General features: G+C 50.0%; 1 protein-coding gene across 1 annotated transcript; it reads left to right on the top strand.

Moving 5' to 3' along the window:
- Nucleotides 1-628: 628 nt before the first annotated feature.
- On the top strand, nt 629-18,673 carry PTPN22 (protein tyrosine phosphatase non-receptor type 22). The gene is made up of 21 exons (XM_066204187.1): nt 629-826; nt 3,629-3,737; nt 4,702-4,778; nt 5,741-5,836; nt 6,238-6,276; nt 6,704-6,775; nt 6,854-6,913; nt 7,299-7,441; nt 8,228-8,294; nt 9,291-9,368; nt 9,877-9,969; nt 11,309-11,385; nt 12,339-13,072; nt 14,053-14,142; nt 14,272-14,402; nt 15,056-15,083; nt 15,444-15,530; nt 15,824-15,927; nt 16,600-16,630; nt 17,367-17,444; nt 17,736-18,673. The coding sequence occupies exons 1-21, from the start codon at nt 629-631 to the stop codon at nt 17,798-17,800; spliced, it is 2,457 nt and encodes an 818-aa protein (XP_066060284.1). The 3' UTR covers nt 17,801-18,673.
- Nucleotides 18,674-19,114: the final 441 nt, after the last annotated feature.

Below are 19,114 nucleotides of genomic sequence, written 5' to 3'. Positions count from 1 at the left end.
GGCTGGAAGAGTCGACCTGAAGCACATGGATGGTTTTTCTCTGGAAGTCAGGCAGTCCAGGGCAGCAACACCTGTTTGGGTGTCAGCATCTGCCTGATGGATTCCTTCAAATTATTTTACAGCTGATGTGGAAAACAGACTAGAACTTCCATCCTTGGAAAGTGCCAAAGGCTGGGTTGGACAGGACTTGGAGAAACCTGGGATAGTGGAGGGTGTCCCTGCACATTGAGATGAGCTTTAAGGTTCCTTCCAACCCAAACCATTCTGGGATTCTACATCGAAAGCGTGAGGGGGAACTGTGGATTTTCCATGCTGTTTTATGGACTCTTCCAGTCACATTCCAGGTTTGAAGCTTTCCTGGTGAAGCACAGCCCCTTGTGATGTGAATGCTCCACAGCTGCCCCCCTGGGTACCCCTGGCAGTGATGGCTGGACACGGTGCTGCAGGAATTGGGGTGGTGGGGGTTTGTTCTGGTGTCCAACACGTCCCTACCCTTGTCCTCAGTGCTGCCCACCCCGTGCCAGGTGGGGGTGGTTTGCACAGAGAGTGCCAGGGCCCCGTGCCCTGTGCTCTGTTGTGTTGTTTGACCAGGATTATCTGCTACGCACTAATTTCCTTTGGGGCTGTGATGAAGTCAGAAAACCACAGGCAGCGCTCCCCGCCGGTGCCTTCCGCTGCGGATCACTTGACATGTCCCTTCCCAGGAGGGCCAGGCCAGGCACGCTCCAGCTCCGGCACCATGGACCAAAGGGGGATCCTGCTGCAGAACCTGGAAAGGGCCCAAGGCAAGAAGAGCAGCCGAGGAGAGTTTGCAGAGGAGTTTTTGGTGAGTTCGCTCAAGGCTTGGCTCAGTGTTTCGTTTCGCAGGGAATCGCTCGGTCACCTCTCAAACCTGTGACAGTGAGATTTTCTAGGAGTTTTATAGCAGGCACCCAGAAGTTAACTGGGCTAAGAGGAATGTAAAGACATGATAGGAATTTAATAATTTGCATTTGAACTGTTTGCTTTTTAACTAATTACCCGAGTGCTTCCTGTTTTCTGCTGGGTGAATGCACTTGTGGGGACACGGTTTCGCTTTGCCTGGTAACAGAACTGGGGGCACAGGGAGGAATATGGAGCCTCTGCCCCTTCTCCCCATTGCAACCCGTTAGACCTGTGGCACACGAGTTCCTGCCTGGGATCTCTGGTTTTGCCTTGACTTAGCTTGTCCTTGTTTCCATAGAGCACAGGCTGCCCAAGGCAGCTGTGGGTACCCCATCCCCGGCAGTATCCAAGGCCATGGTGGATAGGGCTTGGAACAACCTGGGATGGTGGAAGGTGTCCCTGCCCATGGCAGGGAGTGGGATGAGATGAGCTTAAAGGTCCCTCCCACCCCAAACCATTCTGGGATCTCTGTGCTCTACATCCAGCAGTGCTCCTGGCTCCTCCTGGCTTGTTCCCTCGAGGCAAAAGCTGCACAAAATGCTGATGGCTCCCACCACCCCCTGTGGTCAGCATTGCCCTGAATTTGTGAGCTCTCTGATACATTTTTTGATTTGCGTGCCAGGGGTGAGGCTCTGATGCCAAAGCACCATCTCATGGCTAAAGCTGGTGCCTGGAGGTGGCTCTTGGTGTATCAGCTGGAGGCAGGTGGCTCTGACAGGCTCTGGGCTGCTCTGAGAGGCAGGGACATTGCCCAGCTTTCCCAGACACGGGGAAGGGTAACACTGGTACCTCTGTGAGGTCTGAGATGTGTCAGGCACTGGACTGACCCTGGCAGTGGGCTCAGGGTTACTGAGGGGTCCCCACAAACTCCAGCCCCGCTCTGTCGCACCAGCAAAGTCTGGCACTTCAAACACTCAGGGAAAGCTGAGTGTTTGGTTTCCAGGTGTCTGGGGCGGAGGGAAGTGATTAATCTGAGCCTGCAGTGACAGTCTGTTGTTCCATGGAACAAAGCGCTGTCACAGCCTGCTGAGTTTCCCCTCTCTCTGCCGGGGTGTCTGTGTGTGTGAGGCAGCGAGCTCTGAGCCCTGGGGCTCAGGCTGGCTCCAGCAGCCTGATGTGTTCATTTCCGATCAAAATGGCAGGTGGAAATGGTCAAGGCTGCATTTCCTGATGCATGGGATAAGGTCTTCTCAGAATCACCTGATTTGTGGCCACTTTTGGAAGGCAGTGGCCTCAGCAGGCTTCTGTTTCTAAACGTGATAGAAACATTCGGTGCCATTCCTCCACCCCAATTCCTGCCCTCTCCTTGTGGGATGAGGCATTTTTACGTGCAAATTGTGGCGATGTTGCTATGATTGACAGGGGTTTTGTTAGAGTCCCCTTTTTCCCTCTGTGCAGTCTCACAGCTGCACACTGCCCCAGGGAACGGCCACAGCCCCGAGGCTGCCAGAGCTCCAGGAGCGTTTTGACACCATTCTCAGACACAGGGTGGGATTTTGGGATGTCTGTGCAAGGCCAGGAGTTAGACTCAGTGATTCTTGTGGGTCCCATCCAGCTCAGGATATGGTTCTGTGATTCCCACCTCCTTTTTCATACCCAGGCATTTCCCAGGTGGTTTTGTGTCAGATTATTCAGGGACAGAAACGCCTTGGCTCTGGGAAGACTGGCTTTAGTATGGAGTGATGCCCCTTCCATGAAAGTTTTCCCTGGAAGCTGGGGGTGCACTGGAAGGAGGAAGGGGAGGATGTGACCAACACCAGAATTGCTCAGAAGGTTACACGGACGTGGCTACAAAACCCACCCTGCTCGCATAATTTCTATCCCACTGTGTCTGCCCCGTGTTCTTAATTAATAGAGACTGGACATATGGACTGTCCTGAGCCTCCTGTGGCTTCTCCCTGACTCATTCCATCAGATCTCTGAGATTTAACTTCTATTGTGGCTGAATTTATTGTTTTAAAACTGCAGTTTATTATTGAAACCCAGCAACCTGGACACAAAAATATGAAAGAAAAAATACAGTGAGAATGATGCTTCTGAAGCTGATGGTAAAAAAATGTGTGTGTTATTTAGAAGCTGGTGGCAGTGAAATAAAATTCTGTGCTTTGCCAGGAGAAAGATGTTTTAAGTCTCTGTGAATGCTGCACCTTTATCCTGAAAATGAAAGAGACGAGAGATTTGCAGCCCTAGGGTCTGTCCCAGGACTCCTTCTCTTTGATTAGTCCATGGAGTCACTCTGCTCCAGTTGCTTGAGCTGCCTTAGTGACTTGAGCATCGCTTCTTCCAGCTACAGATGGGAGCATCTCCACCAAAGTGAGAAAAATCAATAGATTTACCTGTCTTTTCTGGTATCGTTTGTTGAAGGTGCTTTGACACTGTCACTCCTCTGATCTGGGTGCCGTTTGTATTGAGAGTGGCTCCCCTGGGCCTCACTCACTTGTGAGGGCGATGCTTTGTGTCACTTCACAAGCCGACGTGTGGGCACTGCCTCAGCACACACTTTCCATCCTTCAGAAGCCTGTGCTGGCGCTCTCAGATGTTTCTGTCTCTATTCTTGCTCTGAGCAAAGCCACTCAGGAAAGAATTAATGGTGCCAGCCTTGCTTTGCAGTAGCAAACCTGACCCCTCGAGACCTTCATGTGCTCTCTAGTAGCGCGCTGGCTGTAGCACGTCTGCTGCAATTTGTTCCACTCTTTTATCACAGAAGCTGAAGAGACAGTCAACAAAGTACAGATCGGATAAAATCTACCCTACAGCAGCGTCTGAGCAGCCAGAGAATGTCAAGAAGAACAGATACAAGGACATCTTACCTTGTAGGTTGGAAATGGCACATGTTCCTACTCAGCCTTTTGTTTTTCTTGCTTTTCTTGTTCTCATCCTGTGGTGCCTGCCTGCACAGTTGTTGTATGTGAGCATCTCACTACTGTCTGTTGGCTTTGAGTCCTGCTGTTCAGATTTAGGGCTTTGGCTGCTGCAGTGCCTGCTCCGGAGCACTTTGGCACATGTCAACACTGTCAGGCACGTGGTGGGATTTTGGGGATGTCCTGTGCAGGGTGGGAGTTGGACTCGATCCTTGTGGGTCCTTTCCGACCCAGAATATTCTGTGATTCTGTGATATTTCTACAGACAGAAGAACTTCTATTCACTAGGAAACACATCCTCCAGTGATTATCCTTGCAAGCTTTCTGGTTAGCACTGCAACCACCTGCATCCAGTGGCCTTTGGACAGTGATGTCTCCACGATGTACAAAGCGGACAACAGGCAAACCCTGCTGTGGTTTGTCTTGGCTTGGTGCAGTGGGCTCCAAAGGACACTGTCCCAGCATCTGAGCAGGCTGTCTCTTTTGTCCATTCCAACTTGGAAAAGAAAGTAAATCAGAGTCGTTAGGGTTGGAAAAGATCTCCAAGATCGAGCCCAGCTTTCAAACCTTTGTATCCAACCTCAGAGAGCTGCTTTGAGCCTAGAGTGTGGTTAGGTGGTTTTGGGCTTGGCTCGCTGCATGGTCAGAGGGGATCAGCCTTGCACTGGTTAGTGGCAGCACCTGCAGCTCTCCCCTAAAACCTCCCTCACTCTCCAAAAGGATCTTGTCCATCCCCTGTGTGTGTAGGCAGCAGGGCTGTGGGAGGCGTGGGAGGGACATCAGCTGCTTGCACAGCCACCCACCCGCCCTGGAGGACCTCTCTGACATGAGTGCTCCCCCAAAGCTCCTCGTGCTGCCCTCCACGGGCTCAGTGACCACGAAGGACAGACACTGACTGCTTCCCTTGCTTTTGCAGTTGACCACAGCAGAGTGAAGCTGTCCCTGATTACATCGGACACAGATTCTCATTACATCAATGCCAACTTCATCAAGGTTTGCCTCTTCTGTGGCCTTTTGTCCTGCAAGGGTGTTGGTGGTGCCACCTCGGCGGGTTGTGCCAGGAGAAGCAGGTCGGGGGCTCTGGTGAACCAAAGGGCTCTGCAGCAGTTTCTGGGCTGTGCTCAAGGGGAACTGATGTAAGAAGATGAGGGAGCCCTCCAGAAATCCCCCGTGCAGCACAGAGGCACCAGGCTGGGGGGCAAGGGACGCCCTCACGCCGGGGGTGGAACAGTTTGTGGTTCACAGCCCCAACTTCCTCGTCGCCGTTGCTGCCTTTGGTGGGTGACAGTGGTGCAAAACTGCCTGTGGCCAGGGTCACCTGGGCTGAAACCAGTGCAGAGGCAGGAAGCCTTGCAGTGCTGCACGGCTGGGACCTGCTGCTGGGGTTAGCAATGGGGCAAATCAGTGTGGGACACTGCTCCATCCACAGCTCCACCAGTTTTGGGACTGTCCTGGGCCCACAACTCTTCTCTGACTGACAGAGAGATAGATGATAGATAGATAGATAGATAGATAGATAGATAGATAGATAGATAGATAGATAGATAGATAGATAGAAGGTTCCCTTCATTCTTCACGACAGTGACCAGTGACCCAGGGCTCTGTGTAACCTGTCTGCAGAAGAACAGACCTTCCCAACAGGATCACAGTTCATTCTTTGGCCATCAGCAACAGAGCTGTGGCCACATCACCTCCACGCTCCCAGAGGCACTGAAAGAACCGATGCTGGTCTCTGGGAGCAGATCTCAGCCCAATTCCAGCTCCCCAGCTTGGCCCTGCCTTTGGTTTGCACACCAATGCTTGAGTTAATGTATGTGCCCAAAATTCAACTATATGAAAGTCCTTCTAAATCCTGAATGGGCTTGCTGATGGAAGTGAATTTAGAGAGAGGAATGACTTTATTTCTGCTGGTGAACTATGCACAGACGTGTCCATGTCTGGTTTGAATGTTCCAGGGTGTCTATGGGCCAAGAGCATACATTGCAACCCAGGGTCCTCTCCCCACTACTGTCATTGACTTTTGGAGGATGATTTGGGAGTATGAAGTCCTGGTAAGGTGCAGATTTAAATATAAACTTTATGTGTCATTTTTTTTTTTCTAAAGAAAAGTTGCCCTTACAGCCAGAAGTCCTTTGTGAGCCAGTGGGAGTGTCGGGGTTTCACTCCAGGTGTTGTGTGTGTCCCACATCTCTCCTGTCAGCCTCCTCCCACTCATGCCAGAGCAGGAGTCTGCTGGTGTCTGTCCCTGCCTTTGGGCTCTGGCTGGGGAGGTCCTTGTGCCAGGCTGTGGGTGGTGTACCAGTGTCACTCATCTGGCAGTTGGGGCTTGGGGGAAGGCAGTCCGCAGAGTTTCCTTATCACTGATAAGTACCCACAAGAGATGAGTTTAATTTTGGTGCCTGGATAAGAAAGTGGCGTTCAGTATTTTCTAACGAACCTTTTTTTCCTGCAGGTTGTGGTCATGGCTTGTATGGAGTTTGAAATGGGGAAGGTGAGTAGCGTGTCACAGGTGGCCCTGAGTGCCAGGGCAGGGTGAGAGATGCAGATTTTTATTAAATGCCATTAGTGACAGTCAGTTTCTATTTGATAGAAGCTGGTTTTTGGGTCTCCAGCTGCAAATGGTCCCATGGGAGATGTCCCTGCCTGTGGCAGAAGGTGAAATGAGATGATATTTAAAGTCCTTTCCAACCAAACCAGTCTCTGATTCCATGAAATTCTTTAGCCATTTCCAGTAGCATAGGGAATATTTCTGGAAAGGGAGAACCAGCAGTGGCAGCTCCAAGGAAGGGGAGGCTGGAGCTGGACAGCAGCAAAAGCTGAGCCTCTTCCCAGCGTGAATTTTGTCCTGGAGAGTAAAAAAGGAGAAGGCACAGCTGGGCCAGTGGGAATAACCAAACACACCCTGCTTGTCCCAACAGAAGAAATGTGAGCGGTACTGGGCGGATGTGGACGGCTCCCCCCTGCACTGTGGCCCTTTCTCCATCACCTGTGTGAGTGCAGCCACCTCAGCACCCTGTCCCACCCCGGGGCACCCACGGAAAATCTGACTCTGACCCCTTCCTCTGCAGGAGGCTGAGGAGAAGAGGAATGAGTATGTGATTAGGACTTTAAAGGTGACCCTGAATGAGGTAAGGAGGAAAGGTCAAGGCAGGAAATGCACCTGGGCTGGCTTTGTTATATAAATAATATATTAAAATATGGTACATTTTGTGCAGAAAATTTTACATTGCTCAGGCTGCTGAATTAGATTTGACAGTAGTTGAGGGAACAAAGGAAGTAAAAAATTCATTAACTCAGACCTCAGTTTCTGAAGCTGTTTGTCAGTCGTGGCAAATCAGACTCTGGGTAAGTGAGGCCAAGAATGTCATAAAACATCTCCTGCAGCAAAACCAACTGCAAACTGCTGCTCTGCCCTGTGCCTGCTGATGCAGATGGGAGCTGGGGATGGAGCAGAAATCCAGCTCCCCTTGCCGTGCCACCATCCCAGACCCTGCCACTGCTCTTCTCCTGCAGGCAACCCGCACCATCTACCACTTCCACTACAAAAACTGGCCGGACCACCACGTCCCCTCATCCATCGAGCCCATCCTGCAGCTCATCAGGGACATTCGCTGCTACCAGCCCGATGACAGGGTCCCTGTCTGCATCCACTGCAGGTGGGTGACCTGGCTGCCAGCAGGGAAGGGCTGCTGGCCCCCAGACCCCTGTGCTCCCACATCCCCAGGGGTCACAGGGCGGGGAAGCTGGCCAAGCCCACAGCCAAGCTCCTCTTGTAGGTGAAGGGCTCCCCTGAGGACAGCCAGCACGGCCAGGGGGCAGGGAAGGAGGCAGCAGCAGGCCAGCAATAGAATCACAGAGCCATGGAATTGTTTAGGTTGGAAAAGTCCCTTAAGATGGTCCAGTCCAACCATTCTCCCAGCACTGCCAAGGCCACCACTAAACCACGTCCTCAAGTGCCACATCTACACGTATTTTCACTGGTGACCTCAGCACTGCCCTGGGCAGCCTGTGCCAGTGCTCGGCAGTGCTTTTGGTGTAGAAATTTTCCCTAATATGCAATCTAAACCTCCCCTGGGACAACCTGAGGCCATTTCCTCTTGTCCTGCCCCTTGTCAGTTGGGAGAAGAGATCAACACCCGGCTGGCTACACCCTCCTGTCAGGGAGCTGGAGAGAGTGAGAATGTCTGGGTCAGAGACCACCACCCCTGGGCATGTCCACATGTGGCCGGTCACCACAGGAGGGCTGAGAGCTGTTCTCAGGGCATGAGCTGTGCCTCCCAACCCTGTGCAGCAGAGCGCTGCGTGGGCTGAAGCCGCAGCATCCTGCGGGTCTGCAGGATGTGTGTGGGATGGCAGGGTCACAGGTGGCTGTGGGTCTCCTCCAAACACCCCTGTCAGAGCGCACAGCGTGCCCACCCCGTGCCCCGGGGCTGTCATTGCAGTGCTGGCTGCGGCAGGACCGGCGTCATCTGCGCCATCGACTACACCCAGAAGCTGCTGAAGGACGGGGTGAGTGCCAGCCCCCCTCGCCCTCGATGGCCCCTGCACCCCTCTGTCCCTCCCCAGCCCTCCCTCTGCCTCTCAGCCCCTCTGACTGCACTCAGGTGGATTTCGGGTGGATGGGAGCTCCCCACGGCCTGACTGGAGCACAGCAGTGCCCGAAGTGCTGACTCCCCATTCCCGGTTTGTGCCACTCCTCTCTTCAGACACGGACAGCATCACACCAGTGGGACAGAATCCCCCCTCCACTGCTCCATCTGGCCAGGCCTTCAGCTCACAGCACATGGCCCTGTGCTGACCTTCACTCTTCAACACATCTTTGCATTTGTCTCTCCACACTCACACATTAGATATTCAGCGTTTCCAAACCACCCCCTTGCCTTACTCTGACTCTCCAATACTGGCACAGGCACTAATCCCTGGCCCCAGAGCAGGTGCTGGGACTCAGAGGAGAGCCTGCTGTCTTCTGTTCTACAGCTCCCTGAACCCATCCAACTGGGAAATCACTGTCATGTCCTTCATGCTGCCCACAGCTGTTATAAAAAGAGTATTTTGGGTGGAGTGTGAGACAGGAGGGAGGAGGATGGTTTGTAATGAATAAAATAGCACTTTAGGCAGGCCCTTTGTTTAAAATTATTGCAGTAGCAGCCTGGATTTCAGACAGTGCTCTGAACTGCATCATGACTTGGAAGCTTTGTGGAATTAGACCTATCTGTAAATTTTTATCAGAGAAATCATAGAAATCATGGAAGGATTTGGGTTGGAAGGATCTTAAAAATCCTCTCTTTCCAGCCCCCTGCCATGGGCAGGGACACCCTTCACTACCTCAGGGTGCTCCAAGCCCTGTCCAACCTGGCCTTGGACACTTCCAGGAATGGGGCAGCCACAGATTCTCTTGATCCTGTGCCAGGGCCTCCCCACCCTCACAGGGAAGAATTGCTTCCCAATATTAAATCTAAATCTCTTTTAGTTTAAAACCATTTTGTCTTTTCTCTTTCTCACCAGATTGTTCCAGTGAACTTCAGTGTTTTCAATCTGATCCAGGAAATGCGCACACAAAGGCCTTGCATAGTGCAGACCAAGGTACGTTTGTCACCAGCTGCTCCATGCTGGGACCTCACCTTTTCCCCAGGAGGGTTCGCAGCAGGGACACCCAGAGCAGTGGTGCTGGTGGGAGCTGGGGTGTGGAGCTGTTGTGCAAAGTCCCTTTTCTGAACAGAACAATGATTTGGTAAAAATTAATTTGGTAACTGAGCATTTCCTGGGCCAGCGCTCACAGTGTGATTTATCGAACGCTTACACTGTGAAACCAGGGACTGTCCAGGCAATAAAGTGGGAACTTTTCTCAGCTGCAACAGCCTGAAGAGGAAGCTCAATGCAGAACAGTGTTGCTTGCACACCCAAAAACCCCCCAAAATGGTTCAGTATGAACCCTGTGAGAGTTGTGGCTTCTGCCTCTTCTCAGAACTCACACCCTGCACACGGACAGGAAAGCAGCTTCTCTCTGGGGTGATGCTTGCTTGGGAAGAGGTGGCCATTTACAAGTCCCACTGGTGCTGTCTGTCACATTTTTTGTCTGTCTGGAATGCAGGAGCAGTATGAGCTGGTTTACGATGCGGTGATTGAGCTCTTCAAAAGGCAGATTGAAGCACTGGATGCCCAGAAAGATTCTGCTGCTTCACAGGTAAAAGTCCCAGGACAAACACCCTGCCTCTTGCAGCCTGGGCACTCCAGCTCTAACCTCAATTCCTGCTACAGACCTGGGATGAATTCCCATATTTTCTGCTCCCCTTGATACCCAAACAAAGTCCCTTTTGATGTTAACCTATGAGAATCCAGCTCTTCCCCTGAATGTGCAATGCTTACCACAAACAAGACCTAGATTTTCTTCAGTCTCAAAACCATTTTCTATTTTCTATATATTTTTATGATTGTTTAATGTCACGAGTTAATAGAACAGCACGAATTTTCTACAGGAGTGACTGATTTCCATGGGGATATGCCAGTGAAGTTTATCTTCGTGGAGTGTTTGCAAGCAGCTGAGGGATTTTCAGACCAGGTTGGGAAGGTCCAGGTTGGGAAGCTTGGGATCACAAGGCAGTGACGCTGAAAGTGTTACCTCATGTGTGCCAGTGAGGGAACCAGCATTACAGCCTGTCTCTGGCAGGGCACAGGGGGAAATATGTTGTGAAAAAACATGGCAAAGTCTCACAAACCTGTTACACCTCCGAGGAAAAGAAAGGTGGTCTTGGTGTGAAGTTGCATATTAGGAATAGCCAAAATGTCTTTAGATGAGGCTTTCTTTGCTCTTGCTGTTCTGTGACTGCTGACATGAACCTCACTGGATCAAATTTAGGAAAGTAATTGCTTCACAGCAAAGCCTGGAAGGTCACAGTGAGCTCATTTTGTCAGAAACTTTTATCTAAAGAATTGGGAAGGGGATCCTGCGATGGGACTCGTGCCTCAGTTTTGCCATAGGATTTGCAGGACGTTCCAAGCCAGAGCTGAGAGAGAAAAAAACTGGGAAAAGTCTTTTCGGACTGGTTAAGGACAGTCTGTGAGCAAAGGCCACACAGGGCTGCGTTGACACAAAATGCAGAGGACGTTTCAAGTCAGGATGTGGTTTTGTAGCTCTTGCCCAAACCTCTCGCCCCCCTAAACCTCCCTGTCCTCTGAGGACAGTGTGCAGAGCATGGGGGTGGCCATGAGCTGGTGTCACCAACAAAACCAGCACCCAGCTTGCCCGGTGTGGGCTCCTGAAGGCAGAGTCTCTGCACAGGCTGCCTGCCAGCTGTTTGGCACAGCTGGATGGTTGTAGGACTCACTGTACTCTCAGAAAGGTGCTGTCAAGAGTTGCTCTTCAGGAAGTTCTGTCTGCAGTTTCCAGCTCCACCTTGGTTTCATTTCCCAAGTGCTTTAGTAATTAGAAGTATTTGGCAAAAATCCTAGCTCCTGAAGCAGCACATCGGTGTTCTTTGCATTCTGCCTCCTCACTCTTGTTTGCAAACGTTTCCTTTCCCTAGGAAGGAGCAGGGCATCCCGTAGCCAAGCCAGTCCTGACTCCAGTGGAAGACATTTATGGCCTGAGTTTACTCACCTGGTAAGGCCTCAGCACAAATACCCCTGGCTGGTATTTGCAGTCACCCACACGATTTCAGGGAGATGAACTTTTAGATGTGTGCTTTGGAACACTTAGACGCTCAGGATCTGCTGCCTCCCTTGAGTCTCACTTTGACTCTCATGTTTGTTCTTAACATAATTCATAGAATCATAAAGGTTGGAAAAGTCTCCTAAGAGCACTGAGCACAACCATCATTAACCCAGCACTGCCCGGTCCAACACTAAGCCATGTCCCCAAGTGCCACACCTACATGTTTTTTGAACACTCCCACGGATGGCGTTTCCACCGCTTCCCTGGGCAGTCTGTTGCAATGCCTGATCACCCCCTCAGTGAAGAGACTTTTCCTAATTTCCTAGTAATTCCTGCTCCTCTCACTGATGTGTCTCAGCCTCTTCCCTGTGTGCCATTATCTGTCCCCTTCTTCTGCCCTGGGCTTTGTGTCACGCAGTGTTTCACATATGAACTGAAAATAGTATAAAACAGTATAAAAAAGTCTCATGAACACGGAGGTTGGGTTATCCCAGCCCTCTGCCTAGCATGGAATGCCTTCACACTGGTCCCATCTTCCATCTGCACTTTCCACTCCAGTGCTCCTTGCTGCAGGAACAGCAGCGCTGAGGATCCAGCTTCCCAATATCAGCAGCTTCCCAGGCTGGTGGGATCTCTCTGGGATTGCGGTGTCTACTTCCTGCAAATAATTTTGCTTTTTGGTTTAGTTTGCTGACAATGCCTCCTCTGTTCCGTTCACCATTTAACGGTGTTGCAACAGAGCACAGTCCTTCCCTGCGCTCCTTGCTTGAGGCTGGCCAGGGCTCTGCATTCCTGTGGGAATCGCTCCTGGGAGCAGCGCTGCGGGCTCTGTCAGTGGGCTAACGCTTTCTGAGCCCTCCGCGGCTTTGTCTCCACACCACTTTATTGTGCTTTCACTGCAGCTCAGAGCGAGAGGAGCAGGCTCCACATCAACATCCCCCTGGGCAGCAGGACGGGCACCAACACCTCCCTCCGGCGGCACGGAGCAAAGCGTCCCTGCCCTCGCTGTGTGCCCCGGGAGCGCAGCACGGCTCAGCCCGGGGGGTGCCCCCCATCAGACAGGCCATCTCCTTCGGGGCTCTGAACTTCAGCAGCTGCAGGAAGGCAGCTGCCGGCGAGCCCTGGGGCGCTGGGGATGCCCCTCAGAAATGCCGCAGCTGGGAGCTGGAGCTGGAGCTGGACCCAAAGGGAGCAGGCAGGAGGGAGCCTGGTGCCAGAGCACCTCTGGCATGGACTGTGTCGACCCCTCTGGCGCTGGGGCAGCGGGGAGAAGGCTGGGAATGGGACGCAGGGGATGCCAAGCCTGTTTGGAGTCCACAGTGGCCAAAAGACAGTCACTCGAGCCTCCAGGATGGATTTTCCCCTGTGGACCTGAACCCCTCCAGACGAGCGGCAGATGGTCCCCCAGGCAACAGGAACCAGAGGCAATGCCCTCACCCTCACCTGTGCTCAGCAGAAGACCCTTACTTCTCATCACTCTCTCCAGATGACCCCGTGTCCCCCGTGTTTCCCTTTCTGGAGGGGCAGGATGAGCTCCTCCCTTCGTGCTCTGCCAGTGCCCCACTACAGCCCACCCCAGCCAGCTCCCCATCATCCCACCACGCTCCCCTGAACCAGGAGACGATCCTCCCCTCGGGTAAGTGCTACTGGGACAAGGGGACACGTGGGACCAGGTCACTCTGGACTGGGGTGTGCTGGAGGGAGTGGTCAGTGTGGTCATCTGGTGTCCAAGCAGGGCTGTAGCTGCTCCTCAGGACTGGGCTCTCATGGGAGCTGAGGGCGGGAGCAGCTGGTTTCATCCTCACACTCTTCTCATCCTGCCTGGATTTTTATTTTTTTTCCCACAAACATTTTAAGAGCAGAGTCATTTTGCTGTTTGCATTACACAGCTGCTCTGAACCACTGTGTCACCTCAGAACAGCTCTCACGGGGAGGCAGGGATGATGCTGACTAATTCTTACACCAAAATGCTCCAAAAAGTACTCAGAGAGCTCCCAGAAATTGGAAACTCCACTCTCTGCTGCAGAGTGTCATGCAGGGGACACTGAAATCTCACAGAGATTGAGAGATCCAGGACTTCAGGGGCCCTGAGCAACCTGGGTGACACCCCTGTCCATGGTGGGGGTGTTGGATCTAAAGAGTTTTTAAGGTCCCTTCCAACCCAGCCCATTCTATGATTTCATGATTCAACACAAGTGTTTTGCCCAGCTCTGTAGCCTGAAATCCATCACCTGTCATATGAGGAAGGTGGAATTATTCCTTGTCCTGGTTAGTCCAGGTCCATTTGGACATTTCCTATCGTCCACCAGCTTTGGCACTTGCTCCACTTTGTCCTGCTCAGGCCCCTCAGCATTCAGTGTCACAAAGACATGCTCCTTATCCCAGTGTCCTTGGGAAGTCCTGGGAGTTGCAGCCCAAGCCAAGCAGCAGCAGAAGCCCCAGCTGTGTGCCTGGCTCTGTGCTGGGAGTTATTTGGATGTTTAACCACAGTTTAGAGGTGTTCAACCTCAATCTCTGCTGCATGGCAGGGCAGGAGCAGCCCCCCTCCCCTACACAGGTCTGTGATCCTGCTCGTGTCCTGCCATGCCGGTAACCTGTCTGTGTCTCTCCAACCAGCCCCTCTGCCACAGCCTGATGATGATGATGATGCTCCTCCACCCCTGCCCCAGCGCACCCCCGAGTCCTTCATTGTGGCCAGTGAGTCTGGTGAGTGATTAACAACATTGAATGTGGCTCTGAGCAGCACTGAGGGCTCACCCAACATCACGGTGGTTCTGTAGCATCTGCCAGTGCCTGGGATGAGGAATGATCTCTCTGGTGTTCAATTGCTTCTAGGACAATTTCCTCAGGCTACTTCGGATTTCCAGCTTCCAGACAGAAATCCAAATATTGGAACCTCCTGGGAGTGGAGTGGCGAGTCTCACTCAGAGGGGTTTCATGACCCTGTGAGACTGAGACCATGTAAGGTAACTGAGTGGCTTTTTACCTCTCTTCCAGCATTATTCCAATGCCAATCTCCATACCACGTTCCCTTCTGTGAGAAAGACTCTAGTTTTGGCACTTTGTACTTGCCATAAATTATTTCACAGAATGGTTTGGGTTGGAAGGGACTCTTAATAATCCCATTCCACCCCCCTGCCATTGGCAGGGACACCTTCCATTAGACCAGGTTGCTCCAAGCCCTGTCCAACTTGGCTTTGAACACTTCCAGGGATTTCAGGGCTCAGTCCAGTCCCTTCTTATCAACATCTACTTTACTCCAAACACTATTTTTAGGGATTCTAAGACCAGTACAGGGTAATAAATATATTGTCCCTCATTCAGAGAAGGATAATGAAGACAGGACATTAGTGTTCTGCTGAGCTTCACACAGCCCTGTGGAACCAATAAGACCTGACCAAAATTTAGGCATCTCTTGATCATCCCATAGCTGAGTGACAGCTCTGTGAAGTGGAAGAATGAGGCACAAGTCTGTCTTCCTTTACATGAGTGTGGAGGTGTATGTGGGAGGGTGTTTGCACATCACATCCTTTCCTCATCTTCTCTGGCTTCCTTGTATGCAAGAAAACAACATTTGGATGTGGGAATTTTAAATACCTGCCTTGTTTTTTGTTTCCAGAGTGTGAAGCTTTGGAGCCCACGAACAGGTATAAGTTTAATGACGGGATAATCTTTGGAATTAAGACCTGCTTTTTTTTCTGAAACTGCTTTATTTAGTAAATGTGTTTAGTATCTGTGCTCAGTGCAACAGAAATTGTTGCTTAATAGTTCTGCAACTACATACCAGAACTAGACAGTTCTGCAACCAAGTAAACTGGTAGTTATATGTTTCCTAATCAGCTCCTGCCTTAGCCTGTACATGAGGATGTTCCTTGCTGCCTCCTCTTTGTCTGCGTGTTGTGTGTTTCCTTTAAGACAACTGAGATAAGCTGGTTGCTTCTAACACATATATATATATATCTTATTTTAAAGCTAGGTAACCAACTCTTTTATCTCTGTTTTCTCAGAGACAAAGACAAGCCAGGATCGCTCTAATTCTCCTCCTCCGCTTCCTGAAAGAACCCCGGAGTCGTTTGTTCTTGCTGAGGCAGCAAGTAAGTGCTGAGCTCTTTTCTCAGGATGTAACTGAGGTTTTACACTCACACCTAAACCTGTAGGTTTCTGAAAGCGTGGCCCACTTGTTCAAAGAATGATCAGGTAGTGCTTCAGCACTTCCCTGCAGGAGAGTTCAGCAAATACAACAAAAATAAACACAAGCAGGGAACCTACATAAAATTTCTAGAAGTGCTGCATTAGAAGAGATGAAAAGCAACAACAAAGCACTTGGAGAAAAGCAGGAAGATTTGTGAATGACCACTGAAAACGTACATATGATGTATATTCCCAGGTCTGCAGCCTGTTGCAAGAGATTCCTCAAGTCCTGCGGGTTTGGAAAACAAGGGCTCAGAAACATCATCCAAAGAACTCATGAAATGCTTCAGGAGGAGCAAGGTAAAAGAAACAAAAGGTGTGGAAACCATAGAGGGAGAGAAGAGCTCTGGCACAGCTGGTGCTGCTCTCTCACTGGTCACTGGGGGAACAGGGTCTGCTTTGAGAGTGCTCATGTTTAGGGCACGAAAATAAGAATAATAAAAATATTCTGGTGTAGAATTGCAAATACTCACCCTGTCTGCACTGGGAACAGGGTAACCCAGCCCTGCCTGTGGCAGTGGTTGTGCCTCGGCACTCCATCCACCTGGAATGCCAGTTCCTCTGGGAAAAAGTTGCTCCAGTGGAGTCTGAGTTTGTTCTACAAGGACAGAACCATCACCAGCCTCCTCTTGTTAAGCTTCCTGTTAATTATCTTGTGAGATTGTACTTTGGGGTGTTACGCTGGAACAGAAAAGCACTTGAGGAAAACAGCAAGAAAAATATAAACCAGAGGCATTTGGGATGACAAGGAAAAAGCCAGAGAGTGGCACAAAGTTTGCTTTTTATGAAATCTGATACTTTTACATTTATCAGTGAATTCCCACAGTAGCTGATCTATTTATACATGTACATTTGTCAGTGTTTTTATACCTGTGCATTTACCAGCAAATTCCCTTTACCACAGTAGCTGATCCACTGCTTCACAGACTTTTTTCCAACAGCCTTTTTCCATTCTTTTTTTTTTCTTTACAGAGCTTGAAAATATTGAAAAATGTGAGAAAAAGTAAGTCTTTCAGGCTAATATCTCCCCAACGGATTTAAGCAAGTATTTGAATGTGTGGGACAGAAATACCAAACCCCTGAACTTTTCCAGTGTGAAATTCCCTGCACTTTGGAGCAGGACATGCAGAGCTGTGATAGCTGAGCACCTTCTCAACTGGAGAGCTGTAGCTGTTGTAGGAATGTCACAAGGATGCTGTGGGGACCTTGGGGGCAAATTATCAAATCCTTCAGGTCATTCAAACCTGTGTTGCAGGACTCTACAAATGGGAGCTATGGGTGCTGGGAGAAAGTGAGCCCCTGCCTGGACTCTGACCAGGCTATTTGGAGCATAAATAAGGAATTTCTCATTAGAATCCCTTTGATCTAAAATTAAAATGCTCATCTTGAAAACAGGACTGCTAAAAAGGGTTTAAAGCACTTCTGAGCAAACATTTTCTCAGCAGATATCGCTGCAGTAGTAAATCCACTTCCTGTAAATATGGGATTGCACAAATTAAGGAAGGAATTCTCCCCTGGGAGGGTGGGGAGGCCCTGGCACAGGGTGCCCAGAGCAGCTGTGGCTGCCCCTGGATCCCTGGAAGTGTCCAAGGCCACGTTGGACAGGGCTTGGCACTCGTTTGATGGTTGGATTTGATGATCTTAGAAGCCTTTTCCAGCCTAAAGAATTCCATGATTCCACAAGTTTGGCTCTGGAATTATCCGTGACCAACCGCTCCAGACTCATTTTTTATTTCTAGGCATCTGCAGTCCATCTTCACTGACAAAACCATCAGAACCTGCCCCGACAAACTCTCCGAGGTCTTTCCTTAACTTTGGTATGTTTTCCTCTTTGTATTTTGGTGGGAAGAACCTGGTTCTTGGAAGTCTAAATGCCAGGCAGAACACTTACAAACTACAAATATTTAAAATAATGCTCGTTGGGCTTTACATATTTAGTTTTTACACATTTACAACTTTATTTGCAACTATAGGATGTTGCTTTTCTATCATATCTTAAAGCTTAAATTACAAACATTTTCAGTTCCTGTGTTATTTTAAGGGATTACATAATCAGCATCTGTAACATGCAGAATTTGTTGCATTAAAAACATATAATTTCTTCCTAGGCTTTGCAAATCGATTTTCAAAACCTAAAGGACCAAGAAATCCACCCCCAGCATGGAATATTTAGATCTATTTTATAGACTTGGCATTGCAGATTTGTGAAGTCATCCTGAAATACTTGGAATGCCCATCCCAGTGAAGCTTCCACCAAAATAAACACATCCAAAGCTGTTACACAGTATTGGCAGCTCAGGCACTACTCGCACATTCACTGAATCTAAATCTGGAGTTTTAAAGTCAATGTAAAAGTACCAGCAGCTTTCAGTTAATTCACAATGGGATGGAAGGTGAACCTCGGAATACAAGTTTTTTTTCCTAAGGAGGGACATACTTGTGTCGTGTTTTGGAATGTAATCCCTTCAAAAGGATGGATTTGAGCATAAACTGAGGATGGGACCCAGTGAAGACTATGGAACGATGTGGAAAGCCATTGGAGCAGAGTGAGGTGGATCAAGACCCTCTCTCACGTTTGTAGGTGTACTGTAATCAAAGACACTGAAATGTTTACATCTCTTGGACTAAGCGGGAATTAGCATCCCAAATTTTAGAAATAATATAAGCTTTTGGTTTTTTCCCCCCACCTGAGTGAATCAGAGCGTTTGTCTGGATTTTGGGGGCAATAAGACTGAAGTTGGTGGTTGATCCCACAGAAACTAAACCGCTGTAACTGGACTGCACAATTGGCTGACCCAGCTGCTTTTCTGTCTGGGAAAAAAATAAATCCCAAAACACCGTGACAGCAAGCAAAATGTTATTGTATTTTAAAAATAATGCAGTTTTTAAGGTTTTGTGATTCTCCAGCACAGAATTTCAGGTGGGAACAGGGAAGATTTCTTGCCAGATTCCTCTCCAGATTCCACCAACCAAGGTGGGATTTGGGGAATGTGGTCAAGAAGAATCTGCTGACCACGGCTGGAATGGAAAACTCAGCTGGTTTAAAGCTGGGAGAATAGCCAATATTGCCCTTTTTATTACTGTAGTCACGGGTTTTCTTAACAGCAGAAAACGGTGAAAGCCTTTACCCAAATTATATTCCTGTTTCCCCCACGCTGGACGGGGTTTGGAGCAACCTGGTGTAGTGGAAGATGCCCCAGCCCACGGCAGGGGCTGAAACGAGATTTCTAAGTTCCTCCCAACCCTCAACATTCTATGATTCAATAATTTAATTCCATCCCACTGCAATGGGCAGGGATGTCCTCCTTAGGCTCGCTCCAACAGCTCTACATCATCCCCCTCACGGGGAAAGGCTCCGAAGCACCGCGCGGCGTGTGTTTGGTGGATGGAGCACTTTGGAAGAAGTGACGAACGCCGTTAAAATAAAAGTTTTTTACCCTTCCCCACTCCCGGGTCCGCTCTCCCTCAACGCTTTCCCGCCCTCCCC

The sequence above is a fragment of the Chamaea fasciata genome, unplaced genomic scaffold (assembly GCF_029207755.1).
Source record: "Chamaea fasciata isolate MVZ Bird 193981 ecotype frontalis unplaced genomic scaffold, bChaFas1.0.hap1 SCAF_25, whole genome shotgun sequence".
Classification (NCBI taxonomy): domain Eukaryota; kingdom Metazoa; phylum Chordata; class Aves; order Passeriformes; family Sylviidae; genus Chamaea; species Chamaea fasciata.
This window is presented reverse-complemented; position numbering and strand designations above follow the sequence as displayed.